At 41.7% G+C, this 17528-nt stretch overlaps 1 protein-coding gene across 6 annotated transcripts in view; it reads left to right on the forward strand.

Annotated features, from left to right (window-relative positions):
- Positions 1–17528, forward strand: part of SIK2 (salt inducible kinase 2) — a 137920-nt gene that overhangs the window by 76125 nt on the left and 44267 nt on the right. For 5 of the 6 annotated variants that reach the window (XM_036324310.1, XM_036324311.1, XM_036324315.1 and 2 more), the window contains 4 exons: positions 10463–10587; positions 11014–11137; positions 12461–12681; positions 15011–15163. In XM_036324310.1, the coding sequence (XP_036180203.1) occupies positions 10463–10587; positions 11014–11137; positions 12461–12681; positions 15011–15163 (623 nt within the window). The remainder of the gene's footprint in view (positions 1–10462; positions 10588–11013; positions 11138–12460; positions 12682–15010; positions 15164–17528) is intronic. The other variant, XM_036324312.1, reaches the window with a different exon arrangement.

The raw sequence follows: 17528 nt of genomic DNA on the forward strand, positions 1-17528 counted from the left end.
AACTCAACTCTGCTCTTACCTTGAGTTAATCCAGAACTAGACCTTTAAGTCAATATAACACAGAGAGAAAATTATTGTAAAGGCTAGGAGAAAGACTGACTCTGCCTTGAAGAGAGTATTAGCTAAGACTTGCTTAAGAAGAAGACATCTGTGGTGGGACAGTGAGAGTGTGTTGAAGGGGTGAGGTACGGATGCAGCTCCAAGCAGATGGATTAGCATGTGCAAAGGCAGGCAGGCCAGAAAACTCAAAGTTTGTAGGGAAACTACAGAGCAGATCTAGTGGGACATAGGTGCCCATGAGGAATGATAGGTAAGGAGCCTGGACAAGTAGGCAGAGCCAGATCAAGAGGGATTCCACATGACATCAAAGCTTAGATGTGCTCCAGTGCTGTGAAAGGACTTCTCCAGGATATTTATGTTTATCCATAGATTTTATAACTTTATGGCTCTGCTTTCTTTAAAAATATCTGCTGATTTCAGAAGATTCTTCTTAAATTTTAAATAAATCTAACACAAGTAGGAAAGATGGGGCTCCATGAAAAAATTGCAAGAACCCAGAATAAAATATGAAATTATTCTCTCAGTCTCTGTTTATTCTACCTATGAAGATCTCTTTAATTGCTAAATGGGTTGAATAAATGAACTGTTTTAGCCATCTTATATGTTGAAATTGAAGAGAATTGCAAACCAAAACTAGATTAAACTATCCTGTATTTGTCTCTGTTTGTAAAACAGAAACCGACAGTTCATTTCAATAAGTACAGAAACATGGTTTTGAAATCAGCATCTACTTTATGCTCCAGTGGTCAAAGACACCAGACACTGATGAGCCATGGGTTCATCCACACCTGTGTATGCTCGGTGCCTCAATTATGAGACCTCCAGCCTTCGCAAAATATGAGTGTTAGGACATTCAGAGTAAGAAGCAAAATGCGAAGAAATATTGGCTTTCATTAGTATTAGTAATTGGAGCACTCTTTTCTCCTAGCAATTTTTGCTATGATTATTTAAGCATAAAGTTGAAAATAAGTAGATGAACGATATTTAGTTTTATTCTTTAACTTTCCTAGTCTGAAATGTTAGCAATAAATAGTTAGATAAAGATAAAAATGTATGAATTACCTGAAGGAAGTTTTCACAAATATCATAGTTTAAACAAGGCTTCACATAAAGAATGTGGAGTTGGTATCAGGCAGTTCAGATGCAAATTCTGGCTTTGTGACCTTGGGCTGATTATTTAACCACTTGGAGTCTAACCACTTGGAAACATTTAACCATGTTTCCATATCTGTTAGGCAGAGATTACTCTGTTCCTTGGGAACATTGTAGGGATTAGGGATAATGTTAGAGACAGTGTGGGTAGTAGATAATAATAGGGGAGCCAGAGCCAGGCTGCCTGGGTTTGAATCCTGGCTCTGCCACTTACCAGCTGCATGACCTTGAACACATTACCTAACTTCTCTGTCCTCAGTTTTCTTAACTGTAAAGAGGGAATGATAGAAGTTCGTATCTCCTAGTGGTTACTGGTTAATATTTGTAAAATGCTTAGAACAGTACCTGGTACATAGTACTATTTTAGTGTTTGTTAAATAGTGTTCGTTAAATAAATTGTTGCTGACACCCTGTAACACTCAATTAAAGGGAGCTGGTATTTGTATTTAATGTGTAATTGATTCCATATGAAAACAAATCCTGAAATTTTTTATAGCTATATAAACCCCCACACTATATGTGGGTGTTTTTTTTATTACCAAGTCCTTACAGCCTTATTAAATACAAATCCTCAGAGGAATAAAGAAAGTTTACCATTTATATTCTAAATTATCTCTGCTTGATGCAAATTAATTTTTTTTTCCCGAGGGACCTTCAGTATAATTAGTAATGTGTAATGAGACTCGTTAATCTGACCTGTGCATCATAAGTCCCTTGACTTTAGCCGAAGGCCAGTGCTTCCTTTAGGAGTTGACCCAGGGTTTCTGAGTGGCCACTCTCTCCCATTATTGCTTCTAACAATCTTCCTGCTTGCTAGAAGACCTTGAGACAAGGTTTTTGTATATAAAATTCCAGTTTTGTGCCCTGGAACCAAAAAAGAGTGGGGGAGCCTGAGGCATATTTCATTGGTAAAATATTTATTAGAAGTCTTCATTTATTATTCTCCTGCCACTAGCATTAGGTCAAATGTAAAACAGCTTTGCCTCAGCAAGCCCAATGAGACCTTATCTTTATCCTTCAAGCCTACTTAGCCCTAGCAGCACATTAAGCCTGGAATATGGAAGAGAGCTCGCAGGGTTTGTTTCATATTGCTTTGTTTCCCACCTCCACCTCCCCACTCCATTTTGGACTAAAGGAATTGAGTTGCTTCTTATTTCACTGAACTCTCTCATTGGACAAATAGCTGCCTTGCTCTGGTCAGCAAGATGGCATTCCATCTCAGCTGTGCTGATTGTATTTGTGCCCTTCGGTCAGGCAGGGAGGGAGTGCCTGATGTTTGGAAGTCAACTATGCAGCTGCCCTTTTCTGGCTGGTGGGCAGTAAAGTGTGCGTTGACGTCAGTGTTGGCTGATGGCTATTCAGTTTGTGCAGTGGGTCAGCTTCATCTCTACCACGCACCTACCTTCCATTGGTCAGCTTTCTTTTCCTCATAATTGTCTTCTTCGCTCCTATTATAATAGTTACAAAAGAGGTGTAACTCTTCAGTGAGTCTACATATCTGAATTCTACTGATAATTTTAGAAACCAGGATAAACTTAACCCTAAAGCCATGTGCTGCTCTGGAGGAGGGGTTGTTTGTTTGTTTTTTTCATTCTAAATTAGACATTTTAACACCCTGCTGGAGTTTTGCCTTGGTTGTGTTCATTCCTAGAAATTGTTTACCTTTTCTTAGCTTTAAAGACTGATGTTTGATATTTTGTTTGCTTTTTTCTTTTTGTAAAAAATGACTTAAATAGTTTACCTAATGACATCTTCTACTTGGTCTTTCTGTCATTTAAGTAAAAATCCTGAAGTATTTAGTAATTATAATCATTCTGCAACAATAAACAGTCCGCTGTTTAGCATCGTCCATATTTTTTCCACAGCTTCTGTTTTATCTCTATTTCCTGGCTACTCAAAGAGTAGTCTAGGGGCCAGCACATAAGCATCACTTTGGAGCTTGTTAGAAAGGCAGAATTTCAAGCCCAAACCTAGACCTACTGAATTAGAATCTGCATTTTAGCAGGTTCCCCAGATGGTTTGTATGCATGCTAATGTTTAATTTACTTCACTCCAACAGACACCACAGAATTCTCTAATGTGCTTGGTCCTCATCAGACAGTAAGCATCAGGATCAGCTTATACACTCTGTACTAATTAGGTTTTGTTATCAGGAAGATACAAGTCAATCAGTCACTTTCAAAATATAAAACAGAAAACAATAATAGCAGTTCTAGTACTGTTTTCAAATATATTCATGTTCTGTTACTCGTTAGTTAGATAAGAGATACCTAGAGGATTCAGCTTTCAAGGCCAAATAAATTTCCATGAGAGCCAGTCAACAGTAATTTATCTTTTCTGTGGTTAAATACTCTACCCCAAATTCTCTTTTTTATAAACATTTTAGGTCACACAGAAACCAGGTAAGAGAATATGCTAATATAAGGAAATCTCAAAATTATCGTTAGAGTAAAACCTTGGAGTACATGCGTTAGGGTCATAGGGACAGGAGCATGGATCATCTTCATGTGAAAAGAACAAGATAGGTATGTTAACGCCTCATGCAGTCTTAAAATGAAGATAGAGTCCTAAAATGAATGTTGGTGTAGATTTCTAACATTTACTTTGTGTAGATCTTAATTATTCCCATTCACTTATTAGGATGCTATTAACATAGCATTCACTTGTCAAGGTCTGCTGGCAGAGGGATAAATTAGGAAATCTCTCTGTCTGATGTGAAATTGGATTAAACTTCTCTGACTCGTGGTATTCTTGGAACATCTGTGATATAGTGAAAAAGGACCCCTGGCTTGGAACTCAAAGGACCTGTAGATACTTGGGCAAGTCAACTAACCACTTTGAGCTTCAGTTCCCTCCTTTGTAACGTAAGGCTGATGATACTTCCCAGCACTTCACAGGGCCGTCATCATGATTAGGTGAGAGAATAAATGCAGAAATGTCAAATGTGTAATGCTTAACCCAAAGTAGGCATGACATAAAGTTTTTGGATTTTATTAGTCAGTGTTGAAGGACTAGTTGTCATTTTGTTTTTAAAACTTATTATGATCTTATATTGAACTTTCTTAAAATTGAGTAGCTAAGATATTTTTTTAGGAAGATTTGTCTTTTTCCTGCTATGTTTCAGATGTTGAAAATCATGGTTCATCTGACAAATTCAAGGTATGTTATGAGGGAGAGTACAATTACTCTTACCCAAATGACAAATTTCTGCAGAGGAAAGAAACTTCTTTATGTCATCAAAGCCAAACCCAACATGGGACCCCTAAGCGTTCCATGACCTGCAGGTTCTCGACTTTGTGCAAGAAAGGAGTCAAGATCATAGTTGGAGTGAAAGGGAAAGCAAGTTTTATGTAGGTTAAGGGAAAGAGGCCAGGACGTGGGTTCCTGGAGTCAGGGTCAGAAGGTAAGCCCAAAAGGAGCTGCCACTGCCTGTAAGTCTCCCAGGCGCTGCTCTGAAAGAAGTCAAAGTACACAGGGAGACGAGCAAACTCGCCAGTTGAGGGGCAAGCGTGATCAGTCAGTTCTTGGGATTTTGTGTGTTTATAAGCATGGGCTGTTCCTGAACTTTGTGGAGTCAAATTCTGTGCCTGCCTTCTGGTTGGAAGGGGGGTCTTGTTCCTAAAATGGTCGTTCTTTTTTTTATTATTATTGTTAAAGTATTACAGATAGTAGTACATATGTCTCCTTTTTTTTCCCCTCGGCATTGACCTTACCCCGGCCTCCCCAACGCCCCCCCGCACCCTCCACATGCCCTCACCACCCCCACCCCCCCCAGTGTCTTGTGTCCATTGGTTATGCTTATACAAGTCCTTCGGTTCTTGAAATGCCCTGGCATTTTTCACCCTTGGTGCCCCCTCCTACTTGTGTCAATTTTCATTATAATGATGGTATAATGAGCTTAGGGGTCAGTTTCCAGTGAATTTTTCCTCCATCTTGGATTGATCTAGTGTTAGCCAGTTCTTGTTGACTTCTGTCACCACCTCAGTGATTTCCTGCCATAAACTGTCTCACTTTGATCATGCATGGAAGTGGGGGTTCTGGTGAGAGGCCCTAGCAGTTTATCGGGCTTGCAGTGTCTGTTTTTACTTTCTCATTCCACTTGTTGGGAGCTTCCCCTAACCTCTTTCTATCCTGCCTCACTTATAGCTTCACAATTTTTTCAGCGTTGCTCAATTATGTATGAATAAAAATAGTATCAAAATAATTCTAGCCCTAACCAGTTTGGCTCAGTGGATAGAGCATCAGCCTGCGGACTGAAGGGTCCCAGGTTCGATTCCGGTCAAGGGCACGTACCTTGGTTGCAGGCACATCCCCAGTAGGGGGTGTGCAGGAGGCAGCTGATCGATGTTTCTCTCTCATCGATGTTTCTAACTCTCTATCCCTCTCCCTTCCTCTCTGTAAAAAATCAATAAAATGTATTTTAAATAAATAAATAAATAAAAATTCTAGGCTGAACCCTGGATCAGTGTGAGAAGTATCAGTATGAAATGAAGGGTTTTAAGAAAACATATATACATATAGATAGGTACAAAAATAAATACAAGTATTTATTATGAACTAGCACTCATACATACACTTCCTAACTGTCTGCTGACAGGGCTTAGAAGCAGTGACATCCCAGTTGTGATGAGCTCCTCTAGGTCCTAGTCTTGGTTTCTAAATGTCATTCCTCTGTAAAGGGAACCAGGTCCCCTCTGGGAAAGTGGTTGATTTCAAGGCTGGGGTAGGGAAAATGCAAGATGAGCCTGGAACATCTTCTGTTGCCAAAAAATAAGGAAATACTTAAAATGAAATTTTTATTTTTTTAAATATATTTTATTGATTTTTTTACAGAGAGGAAGGGAGAGGGATAGAGAGTTAGAAACATTGATGAGAGAGAAACATCCATCAGCTGCCTCCTGCACACCCCCTAGTGGGGATGTGCCCACAACCAAGGTACATGCTCTTGACCAGAATCGAACCTGGGACCCTTCAGTCTGCAAGCCCATGCTCTGTCCACTGAGCCAAGCCGGTCAGGGCTAAAATGAAATTTTTAAAAGACATGACATGTTGAAAGGAGCCAACCTGAGTTAGCTCCTAATGGCCAAAGCATCAAAATAAATAACAGTATAACAGTAGTATTGAATTGCAACCCAAACAATAAAATAAATATTCATGACAAAGCGAATTCAACATTATATGGCATACAATTTATGACGGAGAAACAGGAAACAACGGCTGAGGGACATAGCAGCCATCGTGTTAGGAATTAACTTACAGATCAGAGCACTGCAGAAGAAATTAGACTAGAAGAATCTTTCCTTTCCAGCAGGCCAGGCTGGATCTGGGTCTAGCATAAAGAGGAATAATGCTCAAGTGATTGTTTTCTTAATGCTTTCCAAAATTCAGATGAAAATGTACTGTCTTTTATTATCCTCTGTTGTAGTTAGAACCTCTTCTGTGTTTGCACAGTGGTTGATCCATGTATGCACTCAAATGTTTAATGAAAGAATGCAGTGAATTTGGTTGGTAGGATGACACATTAATGCATTGCATTTGAATAAATGGCGATAAGAAACAAATCCTGCATAGCTGTGCCATTTTCGTATCTCATCCCTCTTGCTCATCCTTCATTTTACTGTGTGCTTCTAGGCAGAAAGCTGCAGACTGAGTGAAGCAAGTCATCCAGATTCCTGTGAAGAAATAAAAGCTTTCCTTTTAAGTGCCTTTCCATTGCCACTTCTTAAACCTGACCATTATTAATTTGCTCAAAAATAGTTACAAATCACTGCCAGGAAGGACACAAAGGTGGCAGTTAACATTGAGGACTTTGTTTCCATTCCAGTTCTACAACTTAGTATAAACTCTAGCAAGGTCCTTAACTTTCTACCCTCACTTTCTCTTAATAACCCTGTAAGAATACCAAAGGGGGTTATTAAGAAGAAATCATCTTCAGAGGGCCTAGAGAAGTTTCTGACACATAGTAAGTACTTCCAAGAGAGATGACAGTATATTCATCAGCAAACCCTCATTGAATGGCTGCTCTCTACAGAGAGCATGTGCTAAGTGCTGGGAGTTCAGACATATATCATTCCCCTCTCTACTCTCAAGGAGTTTAGTCTGATGGAGAAGGCAGATAAGTAAAGCAAGAAGAGGAAGAATTACTATTCTTCTATTCTTTTGAGTAACTCATGCATTATATATTATCTATTTATAATAGACTAGTGGCCTGGTGCACGAAATTCGTGCACAGGGGGTGGAGGGTTGTCCCTCAGCTCGGTCTGCACCCTCTCCAATCTGGGACCACTGGCTCCTAACCGCTCACCTGCCTTCCAGCCTGCTTGCCCCCAACTGCCCCCCCTGCCAGCCTGATCTCCCCCAACTGTCCTCCACTGCCAGCCTGCTCACCTCCAATTTCCCCCCTGCCAGCCTGCTCGCCCCCAACTGCCCCCCCCCCCCACTGGCCTGATCACCCCCAACTGCCCTCTCCTCCTGTCCTGATCATCCCAACCACTTCTGCCTCAGCCCCGCCACCATGGCTTTGTCTGGAAGGATGTCTGGAAGATCTCCCTGAAGGTCTCCTGGTCTAATTAGCATATTACCCTTTTATTAGTATAGATAATATACAATAAGTTGCTCACAGAGACTTTATGAAGTGTAGGTATTATCCCCATTTTGCAAATGATGAACCAAGGCTCTGTTCGAGAAGTTAAGTAATTTATCCAAGATCACACAGCTAAGTGAAAACCCAGGATTTGAGTCCAAATCTGCCTGACTCTACAGTTTTCCTTCACTGGTGTATCAGATGATTGATTACAAATACAATGTGTATAAGCACTTTGACAAGCTTATAGAAAACATCTGCATATATGCCATTAATAATAGCCTTCATAAACCTCATTGTCTTTTGGTGTTTTATTGTTTCTACAGGCTCAAGTTCCAATTTTCTTTAGTTACTTACAGGAGATAGAAGTATACATCTGCTTGGTAACCACTCCTCACAAGTTAACAAGACACTTCTGTGTCCTAGACATGTAAAGCCAAGGTTGAGCCTGGAATGTCACAAGCACGTGACGCTTTCCTTGCCCTCGCCTCTTCATGCCTAGGAAATGTACAGTGAGCAAGCTCAGGCAATAAAAAGGCCAGGCTGCTTCCTGCCCAGCCCCTGCCCAGTCACCCCTGAGTTCATTCCACCAGAGTCCAGGAAAGTTCCGAATGAAGGAGTTCTGGAATGGCTTTTTGAGACATTAAAACTTTACAATGCTGCTTGGAGTGTATCCTCAACTACGTGTGCTAAAACTCATCCTGTGATTATGGTTTGAAGCACAGCAATTATCGGACCTATTTCAGGATCTCCAAACACTCATGCAGAGCTCTGTGTGCTTTTCTGTGTGCGTGAAATTAACATTTTCCTCTTTAAATATTATTTGAACATGTAGTTCTTGACTCATTTGAGAATATAGGTTTTCTAGATTATTAGAAGTGTATCAGTGTGGACATATATTGTGTGGTGAGTCGCTAGTCTTAGAGGTGGGATTGAGAAAATAAGACCTTTCTCACAGTCTTTTTGGAAAACAGAGTATAGGACTGAAGCTGAGAAGGAAGTTCTCATTGTCTCGTACTCCTGGATGCCAAGGACAGACCACAGTGTTGCTCCACCAGGTGTAGACTGCGCCTGAGGCTCTCCCCCATGCACCCTTTTCTCTTCTGAACCCTTGAGCTCCACTATACTTTTCCTACCTTTCTTGTGTGTTTTCTCAGGACCTTTTTCTCTGAAAGGCGGTAGTTGATAATGATGCTCCACACAAGGAGAAGGGAGCTCGTTTCACATAGGCTCCAGGCATTTTATACTCTTAATCTGGCTTAATCCTCGCAGCATCCTGTTTGGCAGGTGGGTATCCCCACATTTATAGATACAGAAACTATGGTTCAGGGAAGATAAATTACTTCCCTAGAGGACTTGAAGCTAGAAAGTGGCAAAATGGGAGGCCAGCTCTAGTTCTCCCTAACTTCCTAGTTTGTACTCTGCCATGAAGCTGTAATGTTGGAGATTGTGACTGTTGTTACTGACACTGCTGGTTGCCACCAGCTTTAAATCAACTAGCTGAGAGAATGCTTCCACGTAAGGTACAAACTCAAGGTGTGAAGATTGTGAGTTTATATTATCATTGGATTCCCACAACAACCTGCTGACTATGTATATTTATTATTTCAGCTTTACAGATGGGGAAACTAAGGCTCACAAAGACTGATTCAAAGTCACACAGCCAGTCAGTCTGGCACTAGAGACTTGATCCAGTCCCCTGGGGCCGCTCACTGTCCATCAGTGCTGTGCAGAGCCAGTACCTGTCACTAGGGCAGTGTTCTTCAGTCAGGCTGTAACAGAACAGTGGGGCTATACCTGACAAAATAATAGGAACTTGTTTCGTCAGTAAGAACATGAGACTATGTGAAGGCTGAGCAGAAGGGCACAAGCTTGTGTTTATACCAGAGCTCACTGAATTCTGCTGTAATTTTCATGCATATTGAAGGCATGTGAGTATAGTATTTCCAGAGTGCATGCTGTATATTGAAGATGTAGATTCAGTATGAGTAGTTGGGGAAGGCCATTAACTGTTTTGAAGTGTAATGCCACTGCATTCCACAAATGAGTAAGTACTGGTGATAGGTGGCCTGTGACTGGGCCATGTAGCCATCACATGTTAATTAGCTATTCAGGTAGGTATCTGCCTATATCAAGATGCATGGGCCAGCACTTAGAGAGTTGTTACTTAGGAAACACTGTACTCAGTTGCCTTAAAAGGTTATACATTTTGCTGCCCTGGGATAATGACTGTAGGAACAGCCAGTCACTTGGTTGTGTTTAGGTAAATCTCTTAGAGTTTTACTCATTAGTTCCTTTCTTGTAAACCATATTAAGACAGCTAACTCTTAAATCATGGAGTGATTAAAATTCTGAGATTATCAAATTCAATTTGTTGTCCACACCAATGGATTTTCTTTCAGCCTTAAAAATACAGTATTAAAGTATTTTTTCTAATCTCTTATTATCTTTGAGAAGAAAACTTGATTCATTAATACATTCATTCAAGAAATATTTTTTGAATGCTGAATATATGCTGAGTGCTAGGAAAATGGAATAGATGTCATCCCATTCCTCACAAAGTAAATAGCAGTGATAACGTTAATATAGCATATAAAATTTGTTACAGAGAAATTGAGTATAGTTTGAGACCATAGATGAAAGTAACATTTATTTCCACTCCAACAGATTTCGGTTTTGGAAATTTCTTTAAAAGTGGTGAACTGCTGGCAACTTGGTGTGGCAGCCCCCCTTATGCAGCCCCAGAAGTCTTTGAAGGGCAGCAGTATGAAGGACCACAGCTGGATATTTGGGTATTTCTTTGCTTTGCTGTGTTGTGTTAAATGCATCTATAAAGATAATACTTGGTACTTTGGCTCATCTTTAAAGCTCTTGTATCTGACACATAGGCAGTAGTTCATACTTTCCTTACCCATTGGACTATAATTAGTTGATCATCTTGAATTGGATTCTAGGAAAGAATTTCTAAGGACACATGTTCTTATTCTAACAGCAGCAGTAATTTAAAGTTAAGTAGAAATCAAATGATTAACATATTTTGATATTTATAGGATACTTTATTGTAATAATTAGCATTTCAGATTTTTTTTCAAATTCAAGAAAATAGTACATTCAAACAGAAATTTTTTTAGTCCATAGGATATTAAGGGATATTTTGGGAAGCAAAGAGTGTTTGAAGTTCTCGGTATGAAAATTACCCCGTTATTTTCTTCCCCTAGAGCATGGGAGTTGTTCTTTATGTCCTTGTCTGTGGAGCTCTGCCTTTTGATGGACCCACTCTTCCTATTTTGAGGCAAAGGGTTTTGGAAGGAAGATTCCGGATTCCGTATTTCATGTCAGAAGGTAACAACCTGTTCATCTTACTAATTGGGCACTACGGAGTCTGTGCTCCTAATGAAACGCGTAGGCAAAGCCTCCCTTTTTCTAAGAGTTTGGTTGCTAAATGAAGTGACTGAGTTACTTTAAAAGCCATAGAAATAAGCAACTCTCTCCGTGTAGGTGAGGAAAGTTCCAGCCTTCCTAACTGAAAACAACAAGTTTCCCAGATTAAAAACACAAGTATCCCCATTCATTCTCCGTCTATAAATGTCCCACATTTATTTTAGCCTTAGAGAAGTTCTTTGTAGATACAGATTCACAACCATTTTACCCTAAGTTTGAAATGGATTTTATCATATCTTTTGGCAGGAAGTTGCAAAATTGAAATGTTTAAATTAAGTTTGAAAACCAACTGGCAAAACTATTGAATAAGATGAAGTGCTGTAATCCCAACCAGTTTTATATTGGACTAGAGGCCCGGTGGACGAAATTCATTCACATAGGCAGCAGTTAGGTTTACTCCTTAGATTAGTTTTTAGTTATCACCCTTAATGCTTTTGTTCCTAGAAACGGTAGAAATGATGCTTCAGTAGTTAAGAGTGTAGACCTTAGCACCAGACTGCCTGGTTTCAATCCTAAGTTCACTCATATCTCCTCTCTGTTCTTCCATTTCTTCAATTTATAAAATGGAAAAAACCATAGTTCCTAAGAGAGCTGTTGTGAGGATTAATTAATCTGTATAAAGCACTTAGCAGAATTCCTGGCACCTACCAAGTGATCCAAGCTTATGTGGGATGGTAAAGAGCATGATTTCAGCTCAGGAAATAAGCTGGTGCCCAGATTTGCAGCAGTACAGTTTTCTTAGTGTAATCAGGAGTAATATTTCACATACATTTGTCTCAGTTGCACTGATGAGGAGAAAGCAACAGTCCACAGGCTAGCTCTTGCCTCACAGAGTCTTAGACATAACTGAGGATCATTTATTATTTGCTTATTTTAGGAAGAAGGCTTGTTTTTTCCTCTAGTGGAAATCTAAGTCTGTGTCTAGATATTTTCAGTTGATAAAGCAGTTCATTTAGCACAAAATTGGATAGGCCTCCAGCCTCCTGTTTTTCTTAAGTATTCATTCACAGTGATGGTTAATTTTGTGTGTCAACATTCACCCTGAGTACTTGACAAATATAAGTAACCTTTATGTATTTATTTATTCATTTGACCTTCTGCTTTCCAGTAGGCACTGTGGAGGACACAAAGATTACTGCCATTGTACAAAGTCACATGAATAAAGCAAACACCCTGAAGTGCAAGGCGATTGACGTGACTTTTGTACCATTGTGTTTTCCATAGATTGTGAGCACCTTATTCGAAGGATGTTGGTCCTAGACCCGTCCAAAAGGCTAACCATAGCTCAAATCAAGGAGCATAAATGGATGCTCATAGAAGTTCCTGTACAGAGACCTGTTCTCTATCCACAAGGCCAAGAAAATGAGCCATCCATTGGGGAGTTTAATGAACAGGTTCTGCGACTGATGCACAGCCTTGGAATAGATCAGCAGAAAACCATTGAGGTAAAGTGATCAGAAATTTGACTGAAAAAATTTTAGGATTCTGTTGTACTCAGTAACTTGTAATTTCATGCTCATACCTATCAGCCTAGTCGTTTAGCATGGCCATCCCCAGCACCTAGACATACTGTTCAATATTCCCTGAAGATTAATCAGATGTTTGTGTGTTTTTTTGCTTTTACTCAACGTATAAATTCCTACCTTTGCCCCATCTGCCAAAAAACTCAAGAGGAATGGTATACACTGAGTGGCCAGATTATTATGACCACCTGATGTTTGTAGGCAAATTAGCTATAATTTCCCGCTGAAATTGCTAGAGGGCCAGATCATTATAAATGTTTGAATAGCACAACATACCTAAGTATCGTTACTGATCAACTTCATCCTGTTGATGGCATATCCCAATGGAGACGGCTTCTTCCAACAAGACAGTGCGCCTTGCCTCGGTGCTAGTATTGTGCAGGAGTGATTTCAAGAACATGAGGGAGACTTTACCTTGCTTAGGTTGCCCCCACAATCACCAGATCTCAATCCAATTGAGCATTTGTGGGATGAAGTTAAAAGAGCCATCAGGCATCTGGTTCCACAACCATCAAATCTCACAGAATTGGGCAGTGCTATTCATCAGGCATGGTGTCAGATTCCTCACATCACCTTTCAACATCTCGTGGAGTCAATGCCAAGAAGAATCACCGCAGTATTGAAGGCAAAAGGTGGCCCAACGAAGTACTGATGGGGTGGTCATAATAATCTGGCCAGTCATAATAATCTGGCCACTCAGTGTATATAGGTCTGAGAAAAAGACAAAGACAGAAGCTTAATAAATACAAAGAGCAAGTTTCTTCTAAGATGAACCATAACGTTTGACATAGGTAATAAACTAGTTTATATGGAACATAAATGTGCAGTTATGGAACAAGGCTGAGGGCTGAGCAGAAAACAAGAATGGTAGGCATCAGATTTAGGAAAGCCAACTGGATTTAGCTTGTGAACTGGAGAAACTGAGATGACAAAAACAGGTAGATTCCTGATATGGAAGTACGAGAAGGTTTGAACCTAGAAAATTTCTCATCACTTTCATGTCTTTCTTTCCTTAATAGCATGTTCATAAGATATACATATTCTTAATACCTACACAAAAGTAAAACAAACAGAAAATAGTACTTATAAGGAGGGACCATAACAAAAAATATTAAATGCTTCCTTATGAATATTAAGTGCTCTGAACTGTACTGCCTTTTCCTTCAGTGTAGCCATAAGTGAAACCAGACTGGCTTTCCTGCTTTGCTTGTCATGCACTCTGATGTTTTCCTGTACTTGTCCATGAAGTAGGTACAGAGTGGCAGCTGTGAGCACAGTTCCACTGGCCTGGGATTTGTGCTGAGTGCTCTGCCCTCTGAGGTGTACTGCACAGCGCCCAGGCAGACTGTCAGGTGGAATTGGAAGTGAAAGGAGCAGTTGTTTCTCCGTTTCCTTAGTGCCCTGGGAAATCTGGCGGACGAGGAATGTGAAAAATTGGGAAGCAACTTTATATTCAAGGTTTCAAGAGGGCTGGATTGCAAAAGCAAGAGGAAAAAATTACTGAGGAACGGAGACACAGAGTCTCTCAATAGAGCATCCAAATGTCATTTTCCAGCCTAAAGTAATCACCAGAAAGTTCCCCAAAGACTTTAATCAGTCACTTCAGAGTGCAATGGCTTGTACCTATGTAGAAGCTATAGATTTAGAGCCTCTGGGCTCAGGTTGCTAACCAACCTTACGCCATAGTTACAGCTATGAGATGGAACCACATGACAGCATTGGGGAATGTCTGCATGAGACAGTGATGGCATTTTCTCTGAATGCAGAAAAATAAATGGATCCTGTTAATATCAAAGGGCCTGTCATTTAAAGGTATCACCCTGGCCAAAACCGGTTTGGCTCAGTGGATAGAGCGTCGGCCTGCGGACTGAAGGGTCCCAGGTTCGATTCCGGTCAAGGGCATGTACCTTGGTTGCGGGCATATCCCCAGTAGGAGGTGTGCAGGAGGCAGCTGATCGATGTTTCTCTATCATCGATGTTTCTAACTCTCTATCTCTCTCCCTTCCTCTCTGTAAAAAATCAATAAAATATATTTTTAAAAAATAAATAAATAAAGGTATCACCCTGTATATAATTAAAACTAGATCTGTCTTTTATTCTAAACTCTGGAATAGCTTTTATTTTGAGGCATACTTTGTTACTCTGTTTGTAAGAAAGAAAACATTATTTCTTCCATCTTTTTTTAGACAGGTATAGATCATTGGATTGATTTTTATGGCTCTTGGCCTTCAGCACTTGTTTTCTCTTTCAGTCTTTGCAGAACAAGAGCTACAATCACTTCGCTGCCATTTATTACTTGTTGGTGGAGCGCCTGAAATCACATAGGAGCAGTTTTCCTGTGGAGCAGAGGCTCGATGCCCGCCAGCGGCGGCCCAGCACCATTGCTGAACAAACAGTTGCCAAGGTAACACCCCATTAGCCAATAGTCTTATCTGTGCATGTGCCTGTTCACATGGTTGACACATTGTTCATCTTGTATTACAAAGGGTTAGGATTTCATCCTCTGTGCTCTGTTTTTCTGTAAAGTTTCTGCCTGTCATTCACTAGATTCTCAAATGTTTTAGCACCTTCCTTTTTTTTTTTTTTTCAGTTACAGTTGACATACATATTATATTAGTTTCAGGTATAAAACCCATGATTAAGCACTTATATAATTTAGGAAATGATCACCCCAATAAATCTAGTACCCATCTGACACCATAAAAGGTATTACAATATTGACTATATTCCTTATGCTGTGCTTTACATACCTATGACTATTATATAACTACAATTTGTACTTCTGACTCCTTCACCTTTTTATCACCCATCCTCCCAACCCCCTTCCATCTGGCAACCATCCAAATGTTCTCTATCTGTGAGTCTGTTTCTAGTCTGCTTGTTTATTTTGGTTTTTTTAGATTCCACATACAAGTGAAATAATATGGCATTTGTCTTTCTCTGTCTGACATAATAGCCTCTAGGTTCATGCATGGTGCTGCAGATGGCAAGATTTTATTCTTTTTGTTTGCAGTTTACATTTAATATTATTTTGTATTAGTTTCAGATATACAGAATAGTGGATAGACAATCATATACTTTACAAAGTGCTACCCCCTCCCAATATTTCCAGTACCCATCTGGTACCATACATAGTTGTTACAATATTATTGACTGTACTAGAGGCCCGGTGCACAAAAATGTGTGCACTCGGAGGAGAGGGGGGTCCTTCAGCCCACCCTGTGCCCTCTCGCAGTCTGGGCCCCCTCGGGGGATGACCACCTGCTGGCTTAGGCCTGCTCCCCGGGGAATTGGGCCTAAGATGGCAATCAGACATCCATCTGGCAGCCCGGCAGCCCTCGGGGGATGTCCACTTGCCAGCGGGGAGCAGACCTAAGCTGCAGTCGGACATCCTTAGCGCTGCTGAGGAGATGGGAGAGGCTCCCACCACCACCGCTGTACTGGCAGCCATCAGCCTGGCTTGTGGCTGAGCAGAGCTCCTGCATGTGGGAGCTCACTGACCACCAGAGGGCAGCTCCTGCATTGAGCGTCTGCCCCCTGGTGGTCAGTGTGTGTCATAGTGGCCAGTCATTCCCAGTCTTTCTGCTGTTAGGGTCAGTTTGCATATTACCCTTTACTATATAGGATAGAGGCCTGGTGCACAGGTGGGGGCCGGCTGGTTTGCCCTGAAGGGTGTCCCGGATCAGGGTGGGGGGGGTCCCGCTTGGGTGCCTGGCCAGCCTGAGTGAGGGGCTGATGGCTGCAGCTGGTCACACCCCCTTCAGGGGGGTGGTCCCCACTGGGGTGCCTGGCCAGCCTGGATGAGGGGCTGATGGCTATTTTCAGGCTGCCTGTACCCCCTTTAGGGTGGGGGTCCCCACTGGTGTGCCTGGCCAGTCTGGATGAGGGGCTGATGGCTGTTTTCAGGCTGGCCAAGCTAGCGACTAAAGCTCCCAGCCTCTCCTTTTTTTCCTTTTTTTTAAATCTGGGATTTATTTACCTTCTATAATTGAAACTTTGTTGCCGCTCCAGCTCCGAGGCCACAGCCTGCTGAAAGCAGGTATCTGGGGTTTGTTTAGCTTCTATAATTGCAACTTTGTTGCTTAGAGTGGAGCTCAGAGCCCAGCCACAGCAGGGAGGAAGCTTGGCTTCCTCCATCACTGGAGCAAGCAAGCTTCCTGCCCGCTTCAGCTGCATGGCTGCCGGCCACCATCTTGGTTGGGTTAATTTGCATATCCTGCTGATCAGCCAATGGGAAGCATAGCGAAGGTATGGTCAGTTACCATGTTTGTCTATTATTAGTTTAGACTAGAGGCCCGGTGCACAAAAATTTGTGCACTCGGGGGGGGGAGGGGGGGTCCCTCAGCCCGGCCTGTGCCCACTCGCAGTCTGGGACCCCTCGGGAGATAATGACCTGCTGGCTTAGGCCTGCTCCCAGGTGGCAGAGGGCAGGCCCAATCCCTAGGTGCAGCCCCTGGTTGGGCTCAGAGCAGGGCTGATTGGGGAGTTGGGGCGCCACACCTGTCATGCACAGAGCAGGGCGGATCAGGAGGTTGCGATGCCACCCTGAGTCACGCTCAGGGTAGAGCCGATCAGGAGGTTGCGATGCCACCCTGAGTCACGCTCAGAGTAGAGCCGATTGGGGAGTTGGGGCACCGCCCCCTGTCACACTCAAGGCAGGGTTGATGGGGAGGTTGCGGCGCCACCCCCGTCACTCACAGAGCAGGACCCATCAGGGGGGTTGGGGTTCCGTACCCTGTCATGCACTGAGCAGGGCCCATCAGGGGCTT

This window comes from Myotis myotis, unplaced genomic scaffold (genome assembly GCF_014108235.1).
Source record: "Myotis myotis isolate mMyoMyo1 unplaced genomic scaffold, mMyoMyo1.p scaffold_m19_p_10, whole genome shotgun sequence".
NCBI classification, from domain to species: Eukaryota; Metazoa; Chordata; class Mammalia; order Chiroptera; family Vespertilionidae; genus Myotis; species Myotis myotis.